Source organism: Psittacula echo, assembly GCF_963264785.1.
Source record: "Psittacula echo genome assembly, chromosome: 1".
In the NCBI taxonomy this organism is placed as follows: domain Eukaryota; kingdom Metazoa; phylum Chordata; class Aves; order Psittaciformes; family Psittacidae; genus Psittacula; species Psittacula echo.
This window is the reverse complement of record NC_137735.1, coordinates 99958911-99979866: the sequence shown is the minus strand read 5'-3', so window position 1 is coordinate 99979866 and position 20956 is coordinate 99958911. Positions and strand designations below refer to the sequence as shown.

The 20956-nt window shown below is 43.4% G+C and overlaps 1 protein-coding gene across 3 annotated transcripts; it reads right to left on the bottom strand.

The window, feature by feature from the left end:
- Positions 1-2815: 2815 nt before the first annotated feature.
- Positions 2816-17140, bottom strand: BPGM (bisphosphoglycerate mutase). Of its 3 annotated transcripts, none has more exons than XM_080614890.1 (4): positions 17110-17140; positions 15906-15995; positions 12714-13369; positions 2816-5972 (listed from the first exon to the last, which is right to left on the bottom strand). In XM_080614890.1, exons 3-4 carry the CDS (start codon positions 13312-13314, stop codon positions 5794-5796), a joined length of 780 nt encoding a protein of 259 aa, XP_080471016.1. In that variant the 5' UTR covers positions 13315-13369; positions 15906-15995; positions 17110-17140; the 3' UTR covers positions 2816-5793. The 3 variants fall into 3 exon arrangements, with proteins under 3 accessions (XP_080471016.1, XP_080471014.1, XP_080471015.1); XM_080614888.1 differs by lacking the exon at positions 17110-17140 and adding an exon at positions 16908-16952; XM_080614889.1 differs by lacking the exon at positions 17110-17140 and adding an exon at positions 16893-16947.
- Positions 17141-20956: the final 3816 nt, after the last annotated feature.

The following is a 20956-nucleotide window of genomic DNA, read 5'->3' as shown; positions in this document are numbered from 1 at the left end:
CGGGGGTCAGTGGACCACCACTTCCCCTCCACAGACGCTAAGTGCAATCCAAGTGTTCCAGCTGAACAGAATATATTAACCAGGTATCAACGGTTGATTTTGTTTAGAATGAAACACACGATTCCTGAAGAAAATAATTATATCAAGTAGTACAGGGGAAAGGGGAATCTCTGTCTGCCTTGTTATGAAAGATTTATGGCAACGGCTAGGAAGTATATTGATATGGACCCTGAAAAAGATGATGCAGCACAATTATATTTTTATTGAACAATCAAATTCAGATATTAAACACAAGCTGCAAAAACTGGAAGGTCCCAGTTCTTGGTATCTCAATAAACTGCTGGAAACAGCTTGGAGAGTGCACAATAACAGAGAAGTCAAAAGTGAGAGGGAAAAGAAGGAAAGGAATAAGGAAAGACAATTGTTGGCTGTAGCTATCACATAGGAAATCAGGAAAGGGGGGGATGGCCCAGGAGGGAAGGGTCGGGAATAAGGATTACATGGAAATGTTTGTGAACAGACTCCATGGGTTCACTAAGACAAGGATCGGTGTGCAATTTGTAAACAGAGGGGGCACTGGAAGAGAGAGAATGCCCTCAGAGTCAAAATAAATACCAAAGATTCAGTGGAATGTCAGGACAGGCAGTGAAAATAATTAGTTTAGAAGACTGAGGAGGACTTGGGGAATATTTGAAACCCTTCCCAGAACCCCTGGTTACAGCTAGGTTCAGAAATACTAAGGTAAAATTTCCAGTAGATAAAGGAGCTACCCATTCTGTTATAAATACTGTAAAGGCCAATTAAGCAAATAAACAGCTTCAGCCATTGCTGCCTCCGAGCAGAAAGAAAACTGTCCTTTCCTTCAACCTTTAAAATTGGCAAACGGATGTTGACCCACCTGAGTACCTCATACATGCTGTTATTAGGTTGGGTACACTGAGTAAATCACACGCATAAATTGCATTTAAAGAAGGAAAAATCCAGATACACATTCCTGATAAAAAGGCTGTGGGAGGCCCAAGTTTTTATGTTACAGAAACCAGTTACCAAGCCGGATAAACCAGAGGAAGTGGAGAATGCAGTCATCCCGCTGGGGTAGGTTGCTGGAGTACCAGGACGATCAGGCTATCTGTCTGAAACCAAACGTCAGGCCAGTAAGACAGAAGCAATATCCTATAAAATTGGAAACAAGAAAAGGACTAGAGCCTCTAATAGAAAAATTTATTGAATACTTTAGGACAAAAATGGACTGTATTTGTACCTCACATGGTTAACAACCATCCTGGCATAGAAAAGCAGTCATTGGCTTTCCCCAAGCAGGCTGTTAAAAATATCAAGCTGTGCATTTGGAACAAGAGGATGTAGAATTGAAAGTAGCTAACCTTTTGAATCCAACAGTGTACCTGACAACCAGTCCAGAAGCAGGAGAGCTGACTCACAACTGTTTATGGACTATTGAGCAGGTGTATTTCAGTCAGACCAAACTACAAGCTACATCCCTAAAGGACCTGGACTGCAAGCTGTTTGTGGATGGTAGCAGCTTTGTGAAGAATGGCAATTGGAAAGCAGGATACACTGTGGTAACCCAGCATTAGGTAATAGAGGGTAAAGCCCTGGCCCCCAACACATGAGCGCAGAAAGCAGAGCTGATTGCGCTGCTGAGAGCCCTGGAATTGTCAGAAGGTAAAATCATTAACATGTGGAAGGACTCAAAGTTTGCTTTCAGAATTGTTCATGCCCATGGGGCCATATGGAAGGAAAGGGGGTTATTAACTTCTCAGGGTCCCCTATAAAATACGGGCAAATAATACAAGAACTGCTAAAAGGAGTCCAGCTACCCTGAAAGGTAGCAATAATGCACTGCAAGGCACATCAATCCAGTAATACGCCAGTGAATATCGGTAATCACCTTGATGACAAAGCAGCTAAAGAAGCTGTGGGTGGGAACCTTTTATTAATGTTGCCTATTAAGTATCAGTGCTTGGATAATGAAGTTCCAAGTTATCAAACAAAGGATGAGAAATTGGCAAGTCTATTAGGAGCCAAGAAGAATGATGAAGGATGGTGAGTTACACCAAACAGGCAAGCAACAATTCCTCAGCTGAGGATTCTCTTAGCAATCCTTAACACTCAGTTTCACAACAAACAGTAACAAAAATATCTGAGCTATGCAGTTTACAGTGGTTTTACATATGTATCCTACCTTATTCTTTCTGTAACCCACTTTTAGTGTTTACAAAACAGGTAGGTACAAAACAAACCCCTGTACTCCTGACTGCAGTATATCCAACCATCTGCTGGAACTCATCAAACATTTAAGCATACAGCATCACAAAATATGACAGAAAAAAAGGGGATAAGAATTGCATTCCTTTCTACATAGTATAATTCCCTTTCATGGAGCAGCTTCCTACACGGAGTTTCTGAGAAAGACCTTCTTGGGGAGCACTTCCACACCCTCAAAATAGTAGTGCTTTTTTATGTGAAAAGCAAGCATGGGAAAAGTGACTATTTATTTAGCTCCATTGTTCTGGAATTAAATGCTTATTTTGTTGTTCCTATGCAAGTGCCCTCATATTTTCCAACTCATGCGTATTCCCCTCCAGCACAACTATTTTACATGAGATGTGCTTGCTCTGCCACTTTTAACCCAACTGACTGCATCATGTAATCAACAACTGCTTGATGAGTTCTGGGACTCTGAAGGTCACCATTTTATTTACCTTTCAGCCCTGGAAAGGAGACAAGAGTACGGAAGTAGAAGGAAGAATGACTGAAGCCAAGTCAAATTCTATTTCCAGTGAATTTATTGAGTTATAAAGAAACTGACAGTTCTACCATATTTACAAAGGTTTTCAAGAGGGTTTTAGAGCTTCTACTGCTACTGATCCATAAGTTAAAAACATATAAACAAACCAGATCAACCACATCCACAATGTCAACTGTAGAAACACCAGTTACCTTAAAAGACCTTGAGGCATACTCAGATATTATCTCTAGAGCCACCATCAAGATTCTCATTTCTTTCTGTAGTTAGCTATGCCTGAAAACCAGGCATCCTTATGCCACTGTTGATAGAAACTGGTTTCTGTTCTTCAGTACATACATTTTATGAATGAGGAATTTAATTAGAGACTACTCATAAGCAAGCATTGCAAGGTGTTAAAATAATCTTGAAGAGCACAATGAAATCCCCAGCTGATTCCATTTGATACTACTGCAAGGTGGTATTGCTGCCAGATGTGCATGTAAAATTCTGTCAAGACTTTGACTTGATTTACTTTGGTTGTGACTCTAAACTGCCCAGGGCACTGTCACTATTTACATCTCAAGCAGCACTGTAGAAACAGTGCCACCTGAAAACATCACACTGCTTTTCTTTTCTTGCTGTCCACGACCCTTTGAATGTAGTGAGCATTACTATTTCTTCTTGCAGCCAAATGGATGTTGACTGAAAACAGCCTTTCATTCATCCACTTTTCCATTCTCCACTCCATCCCCAAAAGAGATCATGAATTCTCCAAGAGGAGAGGACAGAGTATATCTTCCAGTTCAGCAGGGTTCATTCTCAAGTATATTCCAGCTGCATCTCAAGTCCTGTACAAGTTCTACATTACAACACCACAATGCCAAGGGATATGGACACCAAGGCCTGTAAGCTCACACATCTGGATGCATGCAGGTCCCACTGGTAACAGTTGGCTCTGCTTGCCTTGTTAACAAGTCTACAGTTTTTTTCACTTGATGCTGAACTTCACACATTACTCAATGTTGGGGAAACAACCTAATCACTTGAGTGCCAGTGGCCTTCCTCAAGGCATTGACAGGTGAACATTTGCTGATCAACAATCCAACTCCGTAACACTGACTTAAAAAGTATCAACTAAGATTAGCAGTTATTCCTTTCTGGGATTTTAGTTTTCTGTGTATGGAGTAAGTCAGTATCAAACAGAGTATCAGGGCAGCTACTAATAGTATTTCAGAGAAAAACAACACTGAAATATCCTTGCTTGTAAAAAGCAAGGGGAAACCTAACAGCTTTATGTTTAAAAAAAAAAAACCCAAAAACATGTAACTTCACTCCTACCACAAGGGCTACAAAAAACAAAGCCAAAGAGAAGCCCAAGCATCATTCATGCAAGAGAAACTACCATCTAGCAAGAAATATTTTATGGAGTATGTGCTACCCTAATGCGAGGCAGCATCAGACCTGGAAAGTCTACTTCCAGATAGAAGGGAGACTGTCAGAGGCACATCACACTCACACTGCTCTCCTCAAAGGAAAAAAAAAACCACAAAACCTTCTCTCACACTTATGAAGTGAGCTACAGAGCTGCTCACTACAAAGAAGCAGCTACTCTAGGATTTTAAAAGCTTAAGCTGTCATCATACCAAGGGAATTCTCATCAACTTGTCTTGAGATTTGTAGATAGACCATGCTGAGAACACATTCAGCTCAAACAGTACACCCACGAGTTCCACTCATGTTGGTAACTGAGGTCAGAATGAGGTCAGGTTCAGGTGCTGAGATACTGGGTCAGATCTGAATTTAAGTAACAGTTTCATATTTGTAAGGATGGAGCAAGTCTTCAAAAGTGGTATTATCCTGATCCTTGTGTACATAAATAGAATAAACTGCCAAACATGCTACACCACACCCAACCAGTGAGAACTGTTTGAATTTAGTGACAAACATAACAGCAAGGCAGGAATTAAGCCATGGTTTTGAGGAGAGTCTTATAAGTGAACACTTTCAGGCACGGCAGAATACCCTTCCCTACCAGCATGATAACATTCCTTATATGCCTTATGCATCTTTTCCACCATCCAGAGAAATTGATACAGATGCCACATAATATTCCTGTGGAACATTTATCAAGAGACCCTTACAACTCAGGAAAGCTTAAAGGAGGATTTTCCTATATTCAGTTTTACTGAGGTAAACAGGAATTATTCTAACAACTTGACTAAGACATGATCAAACCTCTAGTACATGTCACTTGAGTGTTTCAAAGCTATTCAGGTCACTCATTAAGTGATCATTTAAACAGTAAGCAGGAAACCTTTGTGCTTTGTGGACTAAAGTCTGAGTTAAATCCTATTATTTCAACCTAGCAAAATGCAGTCATACTAGGCTTTGCAAAGATGGTGGAGGAAAAGGGATTCCTTCTAGGTTCCTTAAAAACTGGACTATAGTGTAAAAACACAGCTATGGCAACTGTAACAGTCAGAACATCTCTACAAAATTTTCTGGACATGAACTGACCTTGGAAGACTCAAAATAACAAAGGCAAAGAGTTATACAGCTAAAGTGTTCTGAAAGACCAAAGGAATTCCATCCAGAACAAACTGTCATGGCCAGTGACACAGAAGAATTACACTGGATAACTCAACTTAGGGCCATTTTATCACACTGAATAAGTTTTAGTGCACGGAATAACCTGGAGTTATTTAGTCCAGTAACTGGTGCTTTTCCCCTTAGATTAGGACTGATGACCAGTAGACACCAGCAGTATCTCTTCATTTCTGTACTGGGCCACCCTCAATCCTAGATGTGGGGCAGACTGCCCTGCAAGTTTCCATTACCTGAATGATCTCTTGATTTCTTTTTTTCAGTATCCATAATCTCATGCTCAGATCTAAATTCCAGTTTTTGAGAGGCAGAGGGTAAATCTACCAACCTGAGACTCAACAACTCTCCCTTCCAATTATTTGTGCTTAAAATTGAGACTTCTACACAGTGCAACCTAGCAGTCATACATAAATGTTGGAAACAGCTGTGTCAGTGGGATTTTACTTCTCAACGGCTTTTACTTTCCCTTGATCTTCCACTTTTTTGATGGCAGCTTGGATAGCTTCTTGATCACCCAGAAACTGGTGAGGGCCCAGAGGGCGCAGATTCTCATCAAGTTCAAGCAGTATGGGCACACCAGTGGGGAGAGTAACATTGATGATGTCCTCATCAGAGATGCCTGTCGAACAAAACCAAACAAAAACACAGTTACACAAAGTGAGCAGCTTCCTAGTTGCCTACCTAGCTCAGCGTTATATCTGAGATTATCTAGTCTTAAAACAGACATTCCAGCCTCCATCAACACCAACATTCAATGGTCAATTTCCTAGCTAGACTGAGAAGTCCTTGGTCAAGGTAAGTGCTACTTAGCAACATCTGAAGTATCAGTGTGTTATTAGCTAAGTAGCCAGTACAAATAGCCTCTTTAAAAAGGCAGGATACCATAGTTAATTTTTCCTCTTAAATTTTCTATACTAAGCTTCTCACACAAGCAGTCTTCAAAAATCAGTATTTAATTCTTCTAGTGTAAAGATCCCTGTTTGCCCACATCTGGTTTCTCACAAGCAAGTTTACAGCATCCTGATTACAGTACTATTCTCAGAATTAATAGGCTATTCATTTCCTCTTTCAAATGAGGGAGAGGGAAACAAGGAAGGGCAAAACTTACACAACCTGGAGCCTTTTCCACTTCACTGAAATGTGTACCTGGTGAGAAAAATTATTCTACCCAGCTCTGTTTAATTAAAATAGTCTGGGGCTTTAATATCAATGCATGGCTGGTCAAACATCTCTAAAGCATCCAAGTGAATGTTGAGACCAACTTCCTAATAAAGTTCCTGCACAAGGTCTACATAGTTGCATTAAGAAACAGTGGCTGCAAAGACAGTATTCTGCAAAAATTTCAGGCAAAAGAAAGCTAATGTCATTGGAAAAGGCAATATTCCCCACTACCACAACCTTTTAAAAGCACTGAGTTCACAGCAGCAGCCTGCTGTTGTAAAGCAGGACAGCTTCAAGTAATTCATGCTTAGAAAATGCACACACTCAAGCTTTTAAAATGATGACACCATATAAATAAGACCAAGGTGCATGAAGAAAACATCCTCTTGAGCAGCTGACAAAACAGATGGTTCTCAGAACATATGGGTGCAAATTTACCAGCGATTTACACATTAAGTAGAAAAGTAGAGCAAACATACAGGAAAACCCACAGAGTCAAGCCACTTAGCAACAGTTGGATGACAACAGGTCAGAGAAAAACAGAACTGATCATGAGGCAAGAATCAGTTTATGTCCCTGCACAGAGACTACTTAAACACACAACTTCTGCAGTGCCCTATTCCTGTTTTGATTACCTTAAGCCCTTGGTTCAGGCTGTAGATGAGCCCCAAAATTCAGAAAGGCACAAACCCTTCCAAGAAGCTTACACCTTGTTACATACTGAGGCACCAGCCCATTAAAAAAAGTCACACTGTCCCACTTCAAGCAATCCCTGTAAGACAGGCATAAATAATTTACCTGTTGCAGGCATCAGAATCAAACCTACAGAAAAGAACTCAAGGAGCTTCTAAAAATTAGAATCCACACAAATTAATGGGAAAATCCTGAGTCCCTTTACCAGGCACAAGCACTATTCTCAAGGACTCTGGTTTTTTGGTTTGCGAAACAAGCAGCCAAGTTGCCTGAGCTTATTTCAAGGATTCTTAATCATATTAGATTTTAGCAACATAAACACATCACCATGTAGCCACAGAGAATCTGGCCCCAGGAAGTACTCTGCCCACCTCAAATTCAGTCTCCCAGACTAAACCATTCAGATGTACACAGCAGATGAAGTCATGCAGGAGAATTTAGGCAAACCACATACTGTGGTCAGAAGCCAGGATATTTAAAGGTTTCCTCTAAAGACAAATTAAACAAAACTAGCTGTAGCTACATGGATTCAGAAATGCAGTTTACTGTTTCTACAGAACGCAAAGTGACCACACCGATGTCAACTAGTATTAATTTACAAAGCAGAACACTGCAGCCTAGGATAAACAAGCTGCAGCAAGCACATTGCCTTTCTCCTCGGGATTTTTCCTCATATAGGAACATTGCCTCAAAGCCAGCAGGCTGGAAATGCAAGTCAGATGAAAATTCTAAAGACATTCTGTTGCTTTATTTCAGCACTGTTGCTGTATTTGTATAGTATTTCTGGTCTTCAGGAGGAAGCAAGGAGCTTATCAGGCTTGTCACACAAGCTCTTCAAGTTGCAGACAAAACACACAGAACCTCGCAGGCTAGAAGGACAGTAAAGAGATCACATCTTACACCTCAGCCATCACAAACATGAGCTAACTACTATCTAGTTACTTCATGTACTGTAACTATAGCCAAGTGACCTTTTCTTGCACTTCATCTGAGCTGGCCTGGGTCATAACCCCCCCCCCATTTCAGAGGGAAGAAGGGTGAAATCAGGGCAAGGACTCAATCGCTGACTAGAAGGTGCAATGGGAAACAAGACTATTGAAAAAGGAACACTGAGCCTGGGTCACAGCATTGATGAAGGATACTGTGTTACTGGAAACAGTTTAAAACCTGCTTACAACCATGAGATCCCACAGACATCACAGAAGTACTCAGGATGCCTTCTTCAGAACTGATAAAATGCTGACTGGGCAAACTCCATTCCTCAAGTGGACATTTCCCACATTCTCTCATAAGCACTTACTAAACATCATTCCTGAATAGCAGCAAGCAGTTTGGTACATGAACACTAAGAATTTGGTACAGCAGTTATTAAAAGATCTTTTAACATCACATTCAGAATTCTTTCCAAGCTCACTTATGCTCCATCTAACTGAACTGGGTTATCAGACACACAGACCAGTAATATTTCTGTGCAAGCTTAAGATTTCACCTTTACCTGGTAGTCCATGAAGTGCCTTGAAATACTTGCAGCCTGGAAAGTCCTACAGAGGCAGACCCCATCAGGCTTGATTTTGATCACTACAGCCTGCTTCTATAAGGGCTGGCTCAGCTTCTTCTGCCCTCTCCCCTGTTCTTACAAAGTTCCTTCCTTCTATTCTTATGGCTAAAGCAACACAAAAAAACACAACAGCTGTTGAGAAGAGTTGCACACCTCCTCCTCTGCATGTCAACTACACTTGAGGCCAGATGATTCACCCAACAAAACAAGATAATATGTATAAACTCAGCCACAATGGGCTTGTTCTAGAACTGGTACTTTGTAATTGAGATCCCAATTGGGTCATCTCATGCTTCCCACAACCTTAATGAAAATACCAAAGCTTTAGCCTAATAAATTAAATATTCAAGGCTAGATTCTGCCCTCTCGGCAGAGGACCTAGTAGGTTACAAGAGGGCAGGCACCTGGCATTCAACAAAGGTCAATCCACCACAGTGAGGCACCAAAAAGGACTGTAAGGGGGATTATCCCTGGCTGGACACAAGGTGGCCACCAAGGTGCTCCATCACTCCTCTCCTCAGCAGGATAGGTAGGTAGAAAGTAAGATATAAATAACCCATGGGTCAAGATAAGGGCAGTTTATAATAAAGTACAAGCAAAGGCTGGACACAGAAGCAAAGGAAAACAAAAGATTTATTCTCTACTTCCCATCAGCATGCAATGTCAAGCCACTTTCAAGAAGCAGGGCTCCAGTATGAGTAGTGGTTGTTGCTCCAGAAGACAAATGCCATATGGGACACTGCTAAGAGTCTCAATCTGAAGTATCAGTTTGATAGTTCAGGTAAAAGAGAAAATAATTCCTCCTTCAAAAGAACTGAGAAAAATCACCTGTAAATAGATCCTGTGCATCTAGGAGGTGACCAAGATCAGTTACAGGTCATGGTCCACACCAATACGTGTCACAGTTGCTAAGATATGACAAGATACTTCCACCGCAAATACAAGACTGCTGCCTGAAGAAAAAGTTACTTTTAGAGAGCCTTTCCAAGCCTAACAATATATAATGAAAAGTGTCCTCTCACTCTGCCAATTTTCAGTTGTGTCAATGATTCCTGGCATCACCACATACATCAGCTGAAGATGATGCAAAGAGTAAGTGTTCTGAAAGGACTGGGTAAGCTCAGCTAAAGACTTAATTTGATGCCAACATTGTTTCTTCACCAGGACTGTACGAAGCAGCCCTGCTTGGCCTTGGTGGCATAGGGGTTACCTAGAAGGAACACAGCCCAGCATCCCCACCAGACACCAACAGCTCATAGCACTGACATCTTCAGCAGCACCATCTAGGAGAAATGTCACTCAGCCCACCAGGAGAGAAGAACAAGCTCTCAGAGAAGCTTCTGTTTCTGATCTTCAAGAACACACAAGAATATGGTCCAGTTTGCATTAAGTACTGTTTTCAGAAAGACTATGGAGGTTTCACGTAAGTCCTCACATGCAAGCATGACAAATAGTACAGACATTTCATATATATTTCAGTATATTTCATACAATGAGGTCCACTCTGGGCACTGAGAAAATTAGAACAAAATCCAAGCCTACAATCAAAGCCATGTTAGCCCAATATTGTTAGTTTGATGATTTTTGTGTGCAAGTTAGAAAGCAGATCTACATTTCAAGCTCTTTACCAGTTACTTAACAATGAAAACATTCAGGTTCAGAGAACTGCAGGCGTGTTTAAAAAAAAAAAAAATACCCCCCAAAAAGATAACTTCAAGGATGCTTCAAAGTCTTTCAGAAAAGACATTAAATTTCACACTGAAAAAACTAGAATTGTTTCATCAGATCACATTGATTGAAAACATTTATATTTACTGCCATTTAAAGTTTCTGAGCTACATCTTCCAAGACTGAGTTATCACCATGACTAAGACAACATTCAAGCAATCATGTACGACTGCTGCTTGAGGCATTTGGAGCCCCATTTTCTGAAAGCCAGAAAACATGGCTCCAGCTAAGACAGAGGTGCCTAGAAACTTCCACGCAACTGCAAGACACACCAAGCTTTACAAAGTCCAGGGAAACAAAGCCCACCTCACAGTGGGTGCTATAAATACAGTAGCTGACAAACTAAGCACTGTTGAATTGGGTCCAACTCCAGCAGGGCCCCAGAGCAGCTCACAACCTTTCAAGAAAGAAAGGGACAGGCAGCAACACAAACAAGAAACCTCTTAGATACAACTAGATACAGGCTGGAGCTCTTAAAAGAAAAACAGCAGGTTGCAGTAACAGGAGTCTTAACGCTCTGTTCCTGTGAACCTTCAGGCCAGCTCTGCAGCAATTCAAATCTTCACTGCAAGAACAGCGGAAAAGCCAGTATGTATGTGGCAATTACTCCTGTGTGGGAGCTGGGGTAGCTGATGGGACAATCCTCAGCCAAAAGAATTAGATCCTCTGCCACAGATTCCTCACATCTCCCTATGCAAGCACATGCTGGGAGGGACAAGGTATGGTGTAGGACAGACAAGAGACACAGCTCTATTCTACTTTGGTTGAGTGTGGGCAGACCTTGAGGAGTTATACCTGATTGTTCCAAAGAAAAGCTTTGCAGCTGCTCTAACTTACACTGCTCTCTGATCCCAATGCAGCAAGTAATCCAGCCATGCTAACTTTAAAGTAACCTTTACCAGTCACTGATGCTGTTGGCTCTGGCCTTGGTGCGTGCCTGTACAGAAGGTGGCTCACAGTTTCTGCATTCCATCCCCAAAGGACTTGGCCAGCATGGCTTCACGGAAGTGGTTCAGTTCTTGGGGGAGAGGGAGTGTGGGGTGTGTGTGGAGGACGACCATGGTCGTAGATCCCCTTACCCCTTTTTCCTTTGTAATTCTTAATCATTTCACATAGTGTAGACAACCACTCTGACCATATCAGTGGAACTGCCTGAACCAGCCTTCCTCCTTCACCAAAGCAGTACCCCAGAATTCAGAGACTCTATTTCAGAAGCCACTTGTACATGGTTTTTCCATAGGCTTCTGACTCCTGCTAAAGCATCGGCTATCCTGACTGTTACAGTGTGCCTGGCTGCAAAACGTGTTCAGCAGTCAGAGCTGTAGAAGAACACACCAGAGGGTTTTATACTAAAAACTTGAGTGAACACAATATAGTGCATGCATATTTGTAACTACAATTCTAACAGGCTGCATTCATACATGTATAATCACCAAACAGTACTCTACCCACAGACAAAGAAATTAGTATAGTCCATCTTCCAGTTTAGGATGACCTAAACTAGAAGCCATGTCAGAAAAGAGGTGGGGGAAGAATACAGTAACCACTTAAAGGTAAACCACATCCTTTTCAAGTCCCAATTAAGCAATCTCACAGTAAGCTACCAAATTAGCTGTTTATTGGTATACATTATCTATATTGGGAAACAATATGGTGCTTGCACAAGCTTTAGCAAGTACCTACTCTCTGCAGCACTCCCTGTCACAGAAGCTTTTTAAAGTAAAGAATTATCAGGAATGAAGCTTCAAAAGTGACCCATCACAGTAACAGTCAAGAATGTCTTCCACAACACAACACAAGCATTTTCCTGATGCTTTTTAGTAATGGTTGTTTAATGAATAGATTACAACTTCAACCCTTCCAACAAAGCAGCTGAATAAATCAAAAAATAGTTAGAGCCTGAAGAGTTTTGTCTATCTAGACCAACAACAAAGTTGGTTTTAACACAGTAAGTTAAAATAAGCAGGGAGAAACATCTAGCTTGATGCTAGGTGAAAGCTTCTAGCTCTATTCTTAACTACGTTAACCTAATGAATTCTCTCCCTCTTCCACATACACCAGTTTGATTCCTGTTCCAATAAGCCATCTTTTTTACTTTCTCCTTGGGAGACCACAGACATTGTGTTACATTGTCCAGAGTAGTAACACACACTACAGAACAATATGTAAAGCTCTAAGCAGCTAAGGAGAAGAGGGAAAGGCTGAAAGGAAGACTCTTACCTTGCACGTGCTTCAGCAATGCCCTGCTGCTGTTACCATGAGCAGAGATAAGAATCATTTTGCCACTTTTCAGTTCTGGCACTATCTTTTCATTCCAATAGGGAAGGAGTCTATCAAGCACATCTTTTAGGCTTTCAGCCCTCGGGAGATTATCCTGAGAGACGTCACTGCACTTATACCGGCGATCATTGTATATCTCTTCATAGAAAGGATGAGATTCGGTTATGGGAGGTGGGGTAACATCATAGCTTCTCCTCCATATTTTCACTTGCTCCTCCCCATGATTCAGAGCCATTTCTGCTCTGTTGAGACCGATCAGAGCACCATAGTGACGTTCATTCAGTCGCCAAGAGCTCTGCATGGGGACCCACTCTTGGCCCATCTCTTCCAGGATAAGCCATGCAGTCTGGATGGAGCGGCTGAGTACAGAGGTGAAGACGAGGTCAAATTCAAAGCCCAGCGCTTTAAGGTGCTTGCCACAGTTCTGAGCTTCCTTTATCCCATCACTGCTCAGCCTCTGGTCCACCCAGCTGCAGAAGCGATTCTCCTTGTTCCAGGCTCCTTCCCCATGTCTTAAGAGAACAAGCCTGTACTTAGCCATTTTGGTTCCAGCTTAGCACAGATGACAACTGGTCTGGCATCTAATAATGACCCATCTGGACAGAGACATGAGACAGATTCATCAAACATCCCACAGATCATGTATTGCAAGTAGTAATATGGCAGCAAAGAATAGTCAACTATCAATCAAAACAACTAAAGAAACAAGTGTCTGTTGAGTATGTTTTTACCTTTGAGGTCTCCTGGCTTTGAATTCCTTCCCAACTTCATGTAGGAGGAAAATCACCACCCTCCACTCAGCTTGTTGCAACTACTCCACTTAACCGATTGATTAGCTGCAGATTTGTACAACCTGTTCCTGCCCACAGGTTTCCTTCCCATGCTTAAACAGAGCTTCAGTCAATATCATAGGCTCCCTACCAGAGAAGCAGACCTCAGTCTCACTGGTGAGCTTAGAAGTGAGACATGGGAGTCCAAGCTCCACAGGGCTGCCCAGGCCCACACTGGCTCCAAGGGAATGTGTATTTGCTGTCCTCATTAAGTAACAGCTACATATTCATAAGGTCAAACAGCACCTTTCTCTGCTCCTGTTGACTAAGCAACACCATCTGTGGATTGATTTCAATGGAAGATGGATTTTGACCATTCGCACAAGCTTTTGCAACCTGGTGAAATGTGTGATGCCTGAAAGGTCCATCTGACATAGCACTGCAACTCTTAAAAGCTCCATCTGATCATTCTGATCTGTCACAGACTAAACAGCAATGGACAGGGAGAGAATACAGAAATACAACCCTGCACTGGGAAGACTGCTGTATATTAAATGATTATGAACATTAAGTACTTCCAAAACTGTGGACAGGGGGAGTCCAAGGTCTGATTTCTGCACACCCAACTTTAGACTAGATTACATAAGAAACATGCTTATGGGAGCTCCCATGATCTCAAATCAGTTAGAGCTGCTTAAATAACACTCCAAGTGTCTCAAACTCGAGTGCATTGTGACCATGAATTAGGTGAGTAGGATGGCTTCAGCCCATGCATGCTGGGTTTTAGGAACTCAACACAATATCAGCCTTAATCTTTACCAGACTTTCAAAAAGTACATAAAAAAGTTGAATTCCTTAACAGCCTCAGTAATTTGATCTTGACTGTAAAGGCAGCTTAGCTCTCCTTTACTCCCACAGAAGACACTCTCATCACACAAGGACACGATGCAACACCTCCCCAGCTCTAACTTCTGTCTACTGGTACAGCTCAGGATTACAAAGCCTTTGAGGACTGAGATTTTCACAGAAATATCCGGAGGTATTGTCTGACACACAACAAACAGTTGGCAAATACTAAAGAAAGTCTTCTGTGATTTCATGCCAAGGAGGCCTGAATTATGCGTATTACAAGGAGCATCTCAGACAAAATACCCTGCATATTCCACTCGCAATAATCAGTTGCACAATAAGCAAAGAAATAACTATTGTTAGGATTCAGGTGTCACATCACATCTGATACAATTCTAAACTACATCCCTTAAGATCTTTTTTTATAACAAAAAGTAGTATCAGATGGCATTGCCATCTAAAGCCAAAGTGATATTTCCCCAACATCCCACAGATAGGATTAAAGACTGCAGTGTGTTCACAGCATGAACTGCTACACCAAACACAACCCCATAAAAAGCTCCATCTCTGCAAACACCTCACTGCTCAGATTGATTTTGCTATCCACAGGAACAATGGATAAAGGTGGATTGCATAATTTACAAATCCAAATTAAGGCTGAATAAAAAAATAAGACCAAACAATAGAGGAGGGGAGGAAAAAAAAAAAAAAAACAAAACCACAAAACAAACAAACAAAAAAACCCACAACAAAAAAACCCACCAAAATACATAAATGATACAAAGACCAAAGATCATCTGGAGACCATAAACTCCAGCTTCCAGTTCAGTTATATAAACGATTACGCAGTACCACCATTCCCCTTATTGGGCATTGGTGAGGCCACACCTCAAACACTGTGCTCAGTTCTGGGCCCCTCACTATAAGAAAGACATTGAGGTGCTGGAGCAGGTCCAGAGAAGGGCAACGAAGACGGTGAAGAGTCTGGAGCACAAGTGTGGTGAGGAATGGCTGAGGAAACTGGGGTGTTTAGTCTGGAGAAGAGAAGGCTCAGGGGGGACCTTATCACTCTCCACAGCTACCTGAAAGGAGGACGGAGCCAGGAGGTGGCTGATCTCTTCTCCCAAGTAACAAGTGACAGACAAGAGGTAAGAGCCTCAAGCTGCACCAGGAGAGGTTTAGATTGCATATCAGGAAAAATTTCTTCACAGAGAGGGTGATCAGGTATTGGCACAGGCTGCCCAATTTGCTGGTGGAACCACCATTCCTGGAGGTGTCCAAAAACTCTGTAGATGAGGCCCTCAATGACATGGTTCAGTGGTGGTGTTGGCAGTCCTGGGGTAACAGTTGGACTTGATGAGCTTAAAGGTCTTTTCCAACCTAGCTGAATCTATGACTCTCAAACAAGTTTAGAAAGGACTGGCAGTCACAGGGCTGTTTAAATATCAGTCCACTTATGGAAGTATTTAAGCTAGAAAGCTTTAGAACAACACATGGAAATAATCCTACTCACCTTATGGCAAAGGAACAACCTACACAAATCCCAGTACAGACTCAAGAACTCCTTTATACAGAGGCCAACACACACTCTTGGCTAAGTTACCTGCAGGAAGAGAATAAACACCAAGTGCTCACAGAGAAAAAGACCACAAGTACAAATGGTTATGCCAACCATCATTTGGCTCTCAAAGCTGTAAGAAAATAAAGCACACACCCCTTGTATGAGCTGGGAAAGCTACCAACTTCCTTCTCCCAAAAAGATGTGAATGCACAGCTCCTGCATTTCTAACAAGGGAAACTGCTTGTCTCCCAGATGCCCCAGGATATCATTTACTCCCCAAGAGTAGTTTAGACTGCAATTACCATAGCTCTAGCACATAGAAATATACCAAAGCCTCTGGGACACCACGGAGAATACAGACAGCAGACCTGGACCCACCATAAAACAGAAGTAGAGAGTCCTGGCTCAGCACAAAACAAGATGCTCAGGATAACATTTTACATCTGCAGAGCTTGTAGCAAAGCACAGCATTAAGGTCTAAGTGCGAGGCAATCATTCCCAAGACTCCTTTCTCCAACCTGTCCCTGTGCGGTGCACCTGTGTCCAGCCTTCTCTAGAAAGGGAGAGGCTGACCCAGAAGCTGGGCAACAACTCCCATACACACACAAGGCTGCTCAGGAGCGGGACAGCCCCTCACGCATACAGACACGAAGTGCCTCACAGCTACTGTCCCCTCTTAACGCGCCACCCTCCCCGGACCCAAGCACCGCCACCCCCGTCCCCGCAAGGGACCCACACACACACCCGGCCTGCACGCCCCCGCCTCAGGGAGTCTTCCCGGGCCCCTAAAACTCCTCTCGGTAGGGACCGCCGGCACAACTCCCCAGGGAATACCCCACCGCCCTCTTTCCCCTCAGGACACCCCCCCACCACCACCACTACCGTTCACCGCCCTCCCGCCACGCTGGTGCCTCAGCACCAGAGCGCTCACAGACTAACCCCGCGCTGCCTTACGCGGATAGCCGCAACCGCCCCGGAAGACACAACACGCACGACAGCCGCGCCAGGCGAGGGGCGGACTCCGCATCTTATGAGACCTCGGAGTCGCCCAGCCCACCAAGCTGGGGGGCTTTGATTGGCTGCTCCACAAGATGAGCACTGCCCTCAGCCAGTGAGGCCGAGCCTACGGGCGGTTACGCGAAGAGTGGCGTGGTACCTAGGGCACGTGGTGCCTGGTGTGGGCGCGCCAAGAGTCGAGCCGAGCCCTGTCGCAGCTCCCCGCGGGACTCCATGCCCAGCGGATCCTGCAGGGATGCTGGTGTCGTGTCCCGCCGCCAAAGTTTCGTCCTGCAAGAGCAGGTCGCTCTTCTGCGAAGGGTCGCCGCAGAGGTGATCGTTCCCCCCGTGGTTCTGGACATGGCAAGGCAGGCCGCGTTGGCGTGGGCCACCACAACGGAGAAATGGAGTCACATCAGCCTGTGCAGAACGCGACCAGAGGCAGCGAAGCCGCTGACTTCCCCCTAAACCACCCCGGTCCAGCTACCGCTGCCTCAGCAGCAGATGTGCTCCGCTCCTCCAGAGCCTCGGCTGCCTTGGCCTCCCGTCCACCCCGAAGCATTTCCGCTGCCTCACCCACTGCCCAGCTGGGCATAGAGGCGGCAGTCGGGGGCAGAACGCGATCCCTAGCGCAGCCGGTGGATCCTTCCTACTCCCCTGCCCAGGGCCTCCTCCGTAGCAAGGAAGGAGCGTAGCATCAATGCCTTGGGCTGCCCTCATTCCCGGGAGGTGAGGAAACGGGGCCCGGGGGCAGTCAGATGGGGGTTTTCCCAGGCAAGACTCCTTGTTTCCTCTGGCTTAAGGACCTTTTGGTTTGGTGAGCAGCAAGTGCCCAAAATCCCATTACTTGTAATGAAATACAGAGAAAAGGAATTAGACACAAGTCTTCCTCACAGTCATGCTAGCCACCCTCATACGCACAACCTGTAATTCCAATTCAAAGTGGTCAAAACCAAGTGGACAGAGCAGCTCTGGCTAGAAAAGGAGATAAGTGGTGTGGGAAGCTGTTGTCCTTTACTGCTTCTATTGACATAGGTCTACTTTCATTTCTTAAAAGAAGCAGAGCACATCTTTTATATATAATCAGATTCACATTTTCTTCTCTAAGACCTTACCCTTGAACAGCCACAAAGTAAATAAACGGCCATAACCTAAATGTATACTGAATGTGCCCTATCATCCTCTCTGCAAGGGAGAGGGAGAGGTAATCTTCCAGTCTTCATAAATTAAAATGATAGTGTAGGAAAATGGAAGATGGAGGATTCAGATTCTGATAGGAAAAAGCAACACAAGGAAAATGTAAAAAAATTCGGGACAGAGGTGTTCAAATAATGTCTCTAAAGTGCTGTGAGGAGAAAGGGTGTTTTGTTTTGCACTTAGAGGGATTAAATCCTAACCTGCCAGCGTGAAAGAAGGACCAGCCAGATGAAGCACTGCTTCACTAGGCTTTCATCACAGCACAGCACCAAGTGTGCCAAGCGGTAAGAGTGGCCAGGCTGTCAGTGAGCAGCTTCGTATATATCTTTGGTGAGTACTGCACTGACCTTGTTCTTTATTTATTTGGGAAGCTCTGGAAAGAATTCTGCATCTCAGGGAGAATATCTTCAAGGCTTTTCCAGATAAGAGCAGCTATGCCTGTCCTCAATAGAGAAGCACAATAAAATCTGCTCCTTCTGCAAAATATTTCCACTAGATGTGAATTGCACTTAGAGTTACACATATCATCCTTTCCACCTCACCCACTAACTAAAGGTAACGTTAACAATTACCTTTAGCCTCTATCAACCTTGTCTAAACCACAAACTACACTATAAAGCCAGTCCAGCCTACATAATCAAAGTAGTACTCTGAAGTTTACTGTACCAGAAGAGTTTGATTTGCCACACATCAGCTCAAACTGGTCAAGAGCAATGCTTCCACATCCTAGTGCATGATGACACACCTGCATTCACCCTAGTCAGATCAAACCCGTCTCCTCTTCTACTAACACACTAGTGGTACAGCTCTGAATACGAATGTGTCATAGGCAAACTGGTTTATTGACTGCAAGAAAAAGAACCAAAGATCCTAGAGATAAAAAGAAAAATCACTGTTCTTGAGTATCAATACAATGGACTGGCTGTACTTCAACCAATAAGAATGCAATTAACAGAAGAAAACATTATATGCCAATATACAGTCATAACTACAAGTGAGTAGACAGCAACTTGTGCCACAGGCCAGGACCTCTATGGCCATTAAATACGGACTTCTTATCTCCATTAGTCTTTGAGCAAGACCATTTCATTAGCAGGCCAAAACCAGCCTAATGACCTTGATTGACATTTTAAACTACACAAGGACGGACGAGTCAAAGCCATGTCCATGTGCGTGACTTCTTGCAGACAGCTACACTCATTTGGCAGCGATTATCTCCCAGGCCAGCTGGGCTGTGTTTTTCAGGGTCTCTGCTCTGGCGCCCTTCCAGGCTGTAGTGTTTAGCTGGAATGTTTATGGCCAAAACAGGAGTTCATGAGACAACTTTCCTCAACACATGAACTTCCACTGGGGCGCCAGTGTAACTGCACCGCACCGAAGAAAGGCCTGGAGCTGAACAAGGCAGAAACAAAACAAAACAGAACTGGAAAGAAGAAAGCCAATTAACAATTGAAGAAAACTGTGCCAACAAGGAGCTTTCTTCATTGATCATGCCCTTGGTACCCTTTGATAGAATAGTTACTTTGTTCAAAGCTAAATCAAGTATTTGCCAAAGACCACCACAGACATACCCACTGTAATTTGCAGAAGACCCTGAGCTCTTTGATTAGATCTATTTGACATAAAATCTGTCTTCATTAACAATTTCATCTTCCAAAGAAACTTCTGCAATCAAACCCTCTCACTCTTTAATAACTCTGAAACTTTCTCTCTATAACTTCCTCCTGGGTGTTTTTGTACCTCATGAATTTATGCCTTCCCTCCTAGACTTTCCCTAGTCCTTCCCACCTCTGCCTGCTGCCAGCACGCCCATTCTCTCATGCCACCCAGATGTGTGCCCAAGGAATCCTCACCCATTTCTTTTCCGGATGTGGGCCCACTTGGGCCATTCTCAAAACCTGACAGTTTTTCCTCTACAAGTCCCAGATCCTGTATTTTCATTATCTGATGTCCATGCTATTTTTGTCTCACATTCCTCTGCAACTTTTCCGATGATCCACCTTCATTCAAGGCCAAATCTGTACTGGGAAAGGTCTGTGAGTACAACAGACTATGCAAAGAGAGAAACACATCCTTATGCTGTCACATTGGCTCCATCCATCTCCCTGCCCATCACCCCCCAATACATGAGTTATCTCTTCTCTTGTAAACCAAACACAAGCTTGATTTCTCACCAAAAAAACTCCACCAAACCTACAAGTGAACAGGGGCCTGGGAAGCCCACAATGGGTGTTAACCTTCCTTTACCAGGACAGTGCTACCCAGGAGGGGTAACTTCCTTGTAACACCATGACCAACTTACCCATCTATATCTTCGGTCTCCTTACGTATTCTTTTTACATCTCTGCTTGCTCAGTTTTTCTGGTTTAAAAGGCCACTTTATTCATTGCTTTTCCAATCAGCTTCATTTTTTCCCATCCCAGGAAGACTGCAAGTCTACAGGATATCAGTATCACATTTTTATCCAAACTTAGTCTCTAAACCCACTTGTTTAGCTGAATCCCAAGCAAACTTAAATGTATTCATGGACTGGGAGTGGTTTTCCTTGTTCCTGAGACCACAGCCACAGCTCACGTGAAGTGCTGCACAGTCCTACTGGCCTGAATTCATTCATATTTCTCTATGCACCAGACCTTGGTCTATAATACAAGGAAAATAAAGCCTTCTCCATCACAGGCCAGAGAGCACATAGCAGGCAAGGACTGTCTTCTACTTTTGTTTGTTTGTTAGAGCCACTCACTGCATCTTGCATTAAACAGACAAGTGGTTCTCAGCATTTCCTTGGCTCAAGCATAGCTATGAGTGCATAA

What these genes read in the sequence shown, in the direction of transcription:
- BPGM (XM_080614890.1), bottom strand. Translation starts at nt 13,314, where the DNA reads ATGGCTAAGTACAGGCTTGTTCTCTTAAGACATGGGGAAGGAGCCTGG. An exon ending in ATTGCTGAAGCACGTGCAAG is followed by an intron (nt 5,973 to 12,713) that starts GTAAGAGTCTTC and finishes TTTGTTCGACAG; the next exon opens with GCATCTCTGATGAGGACATC.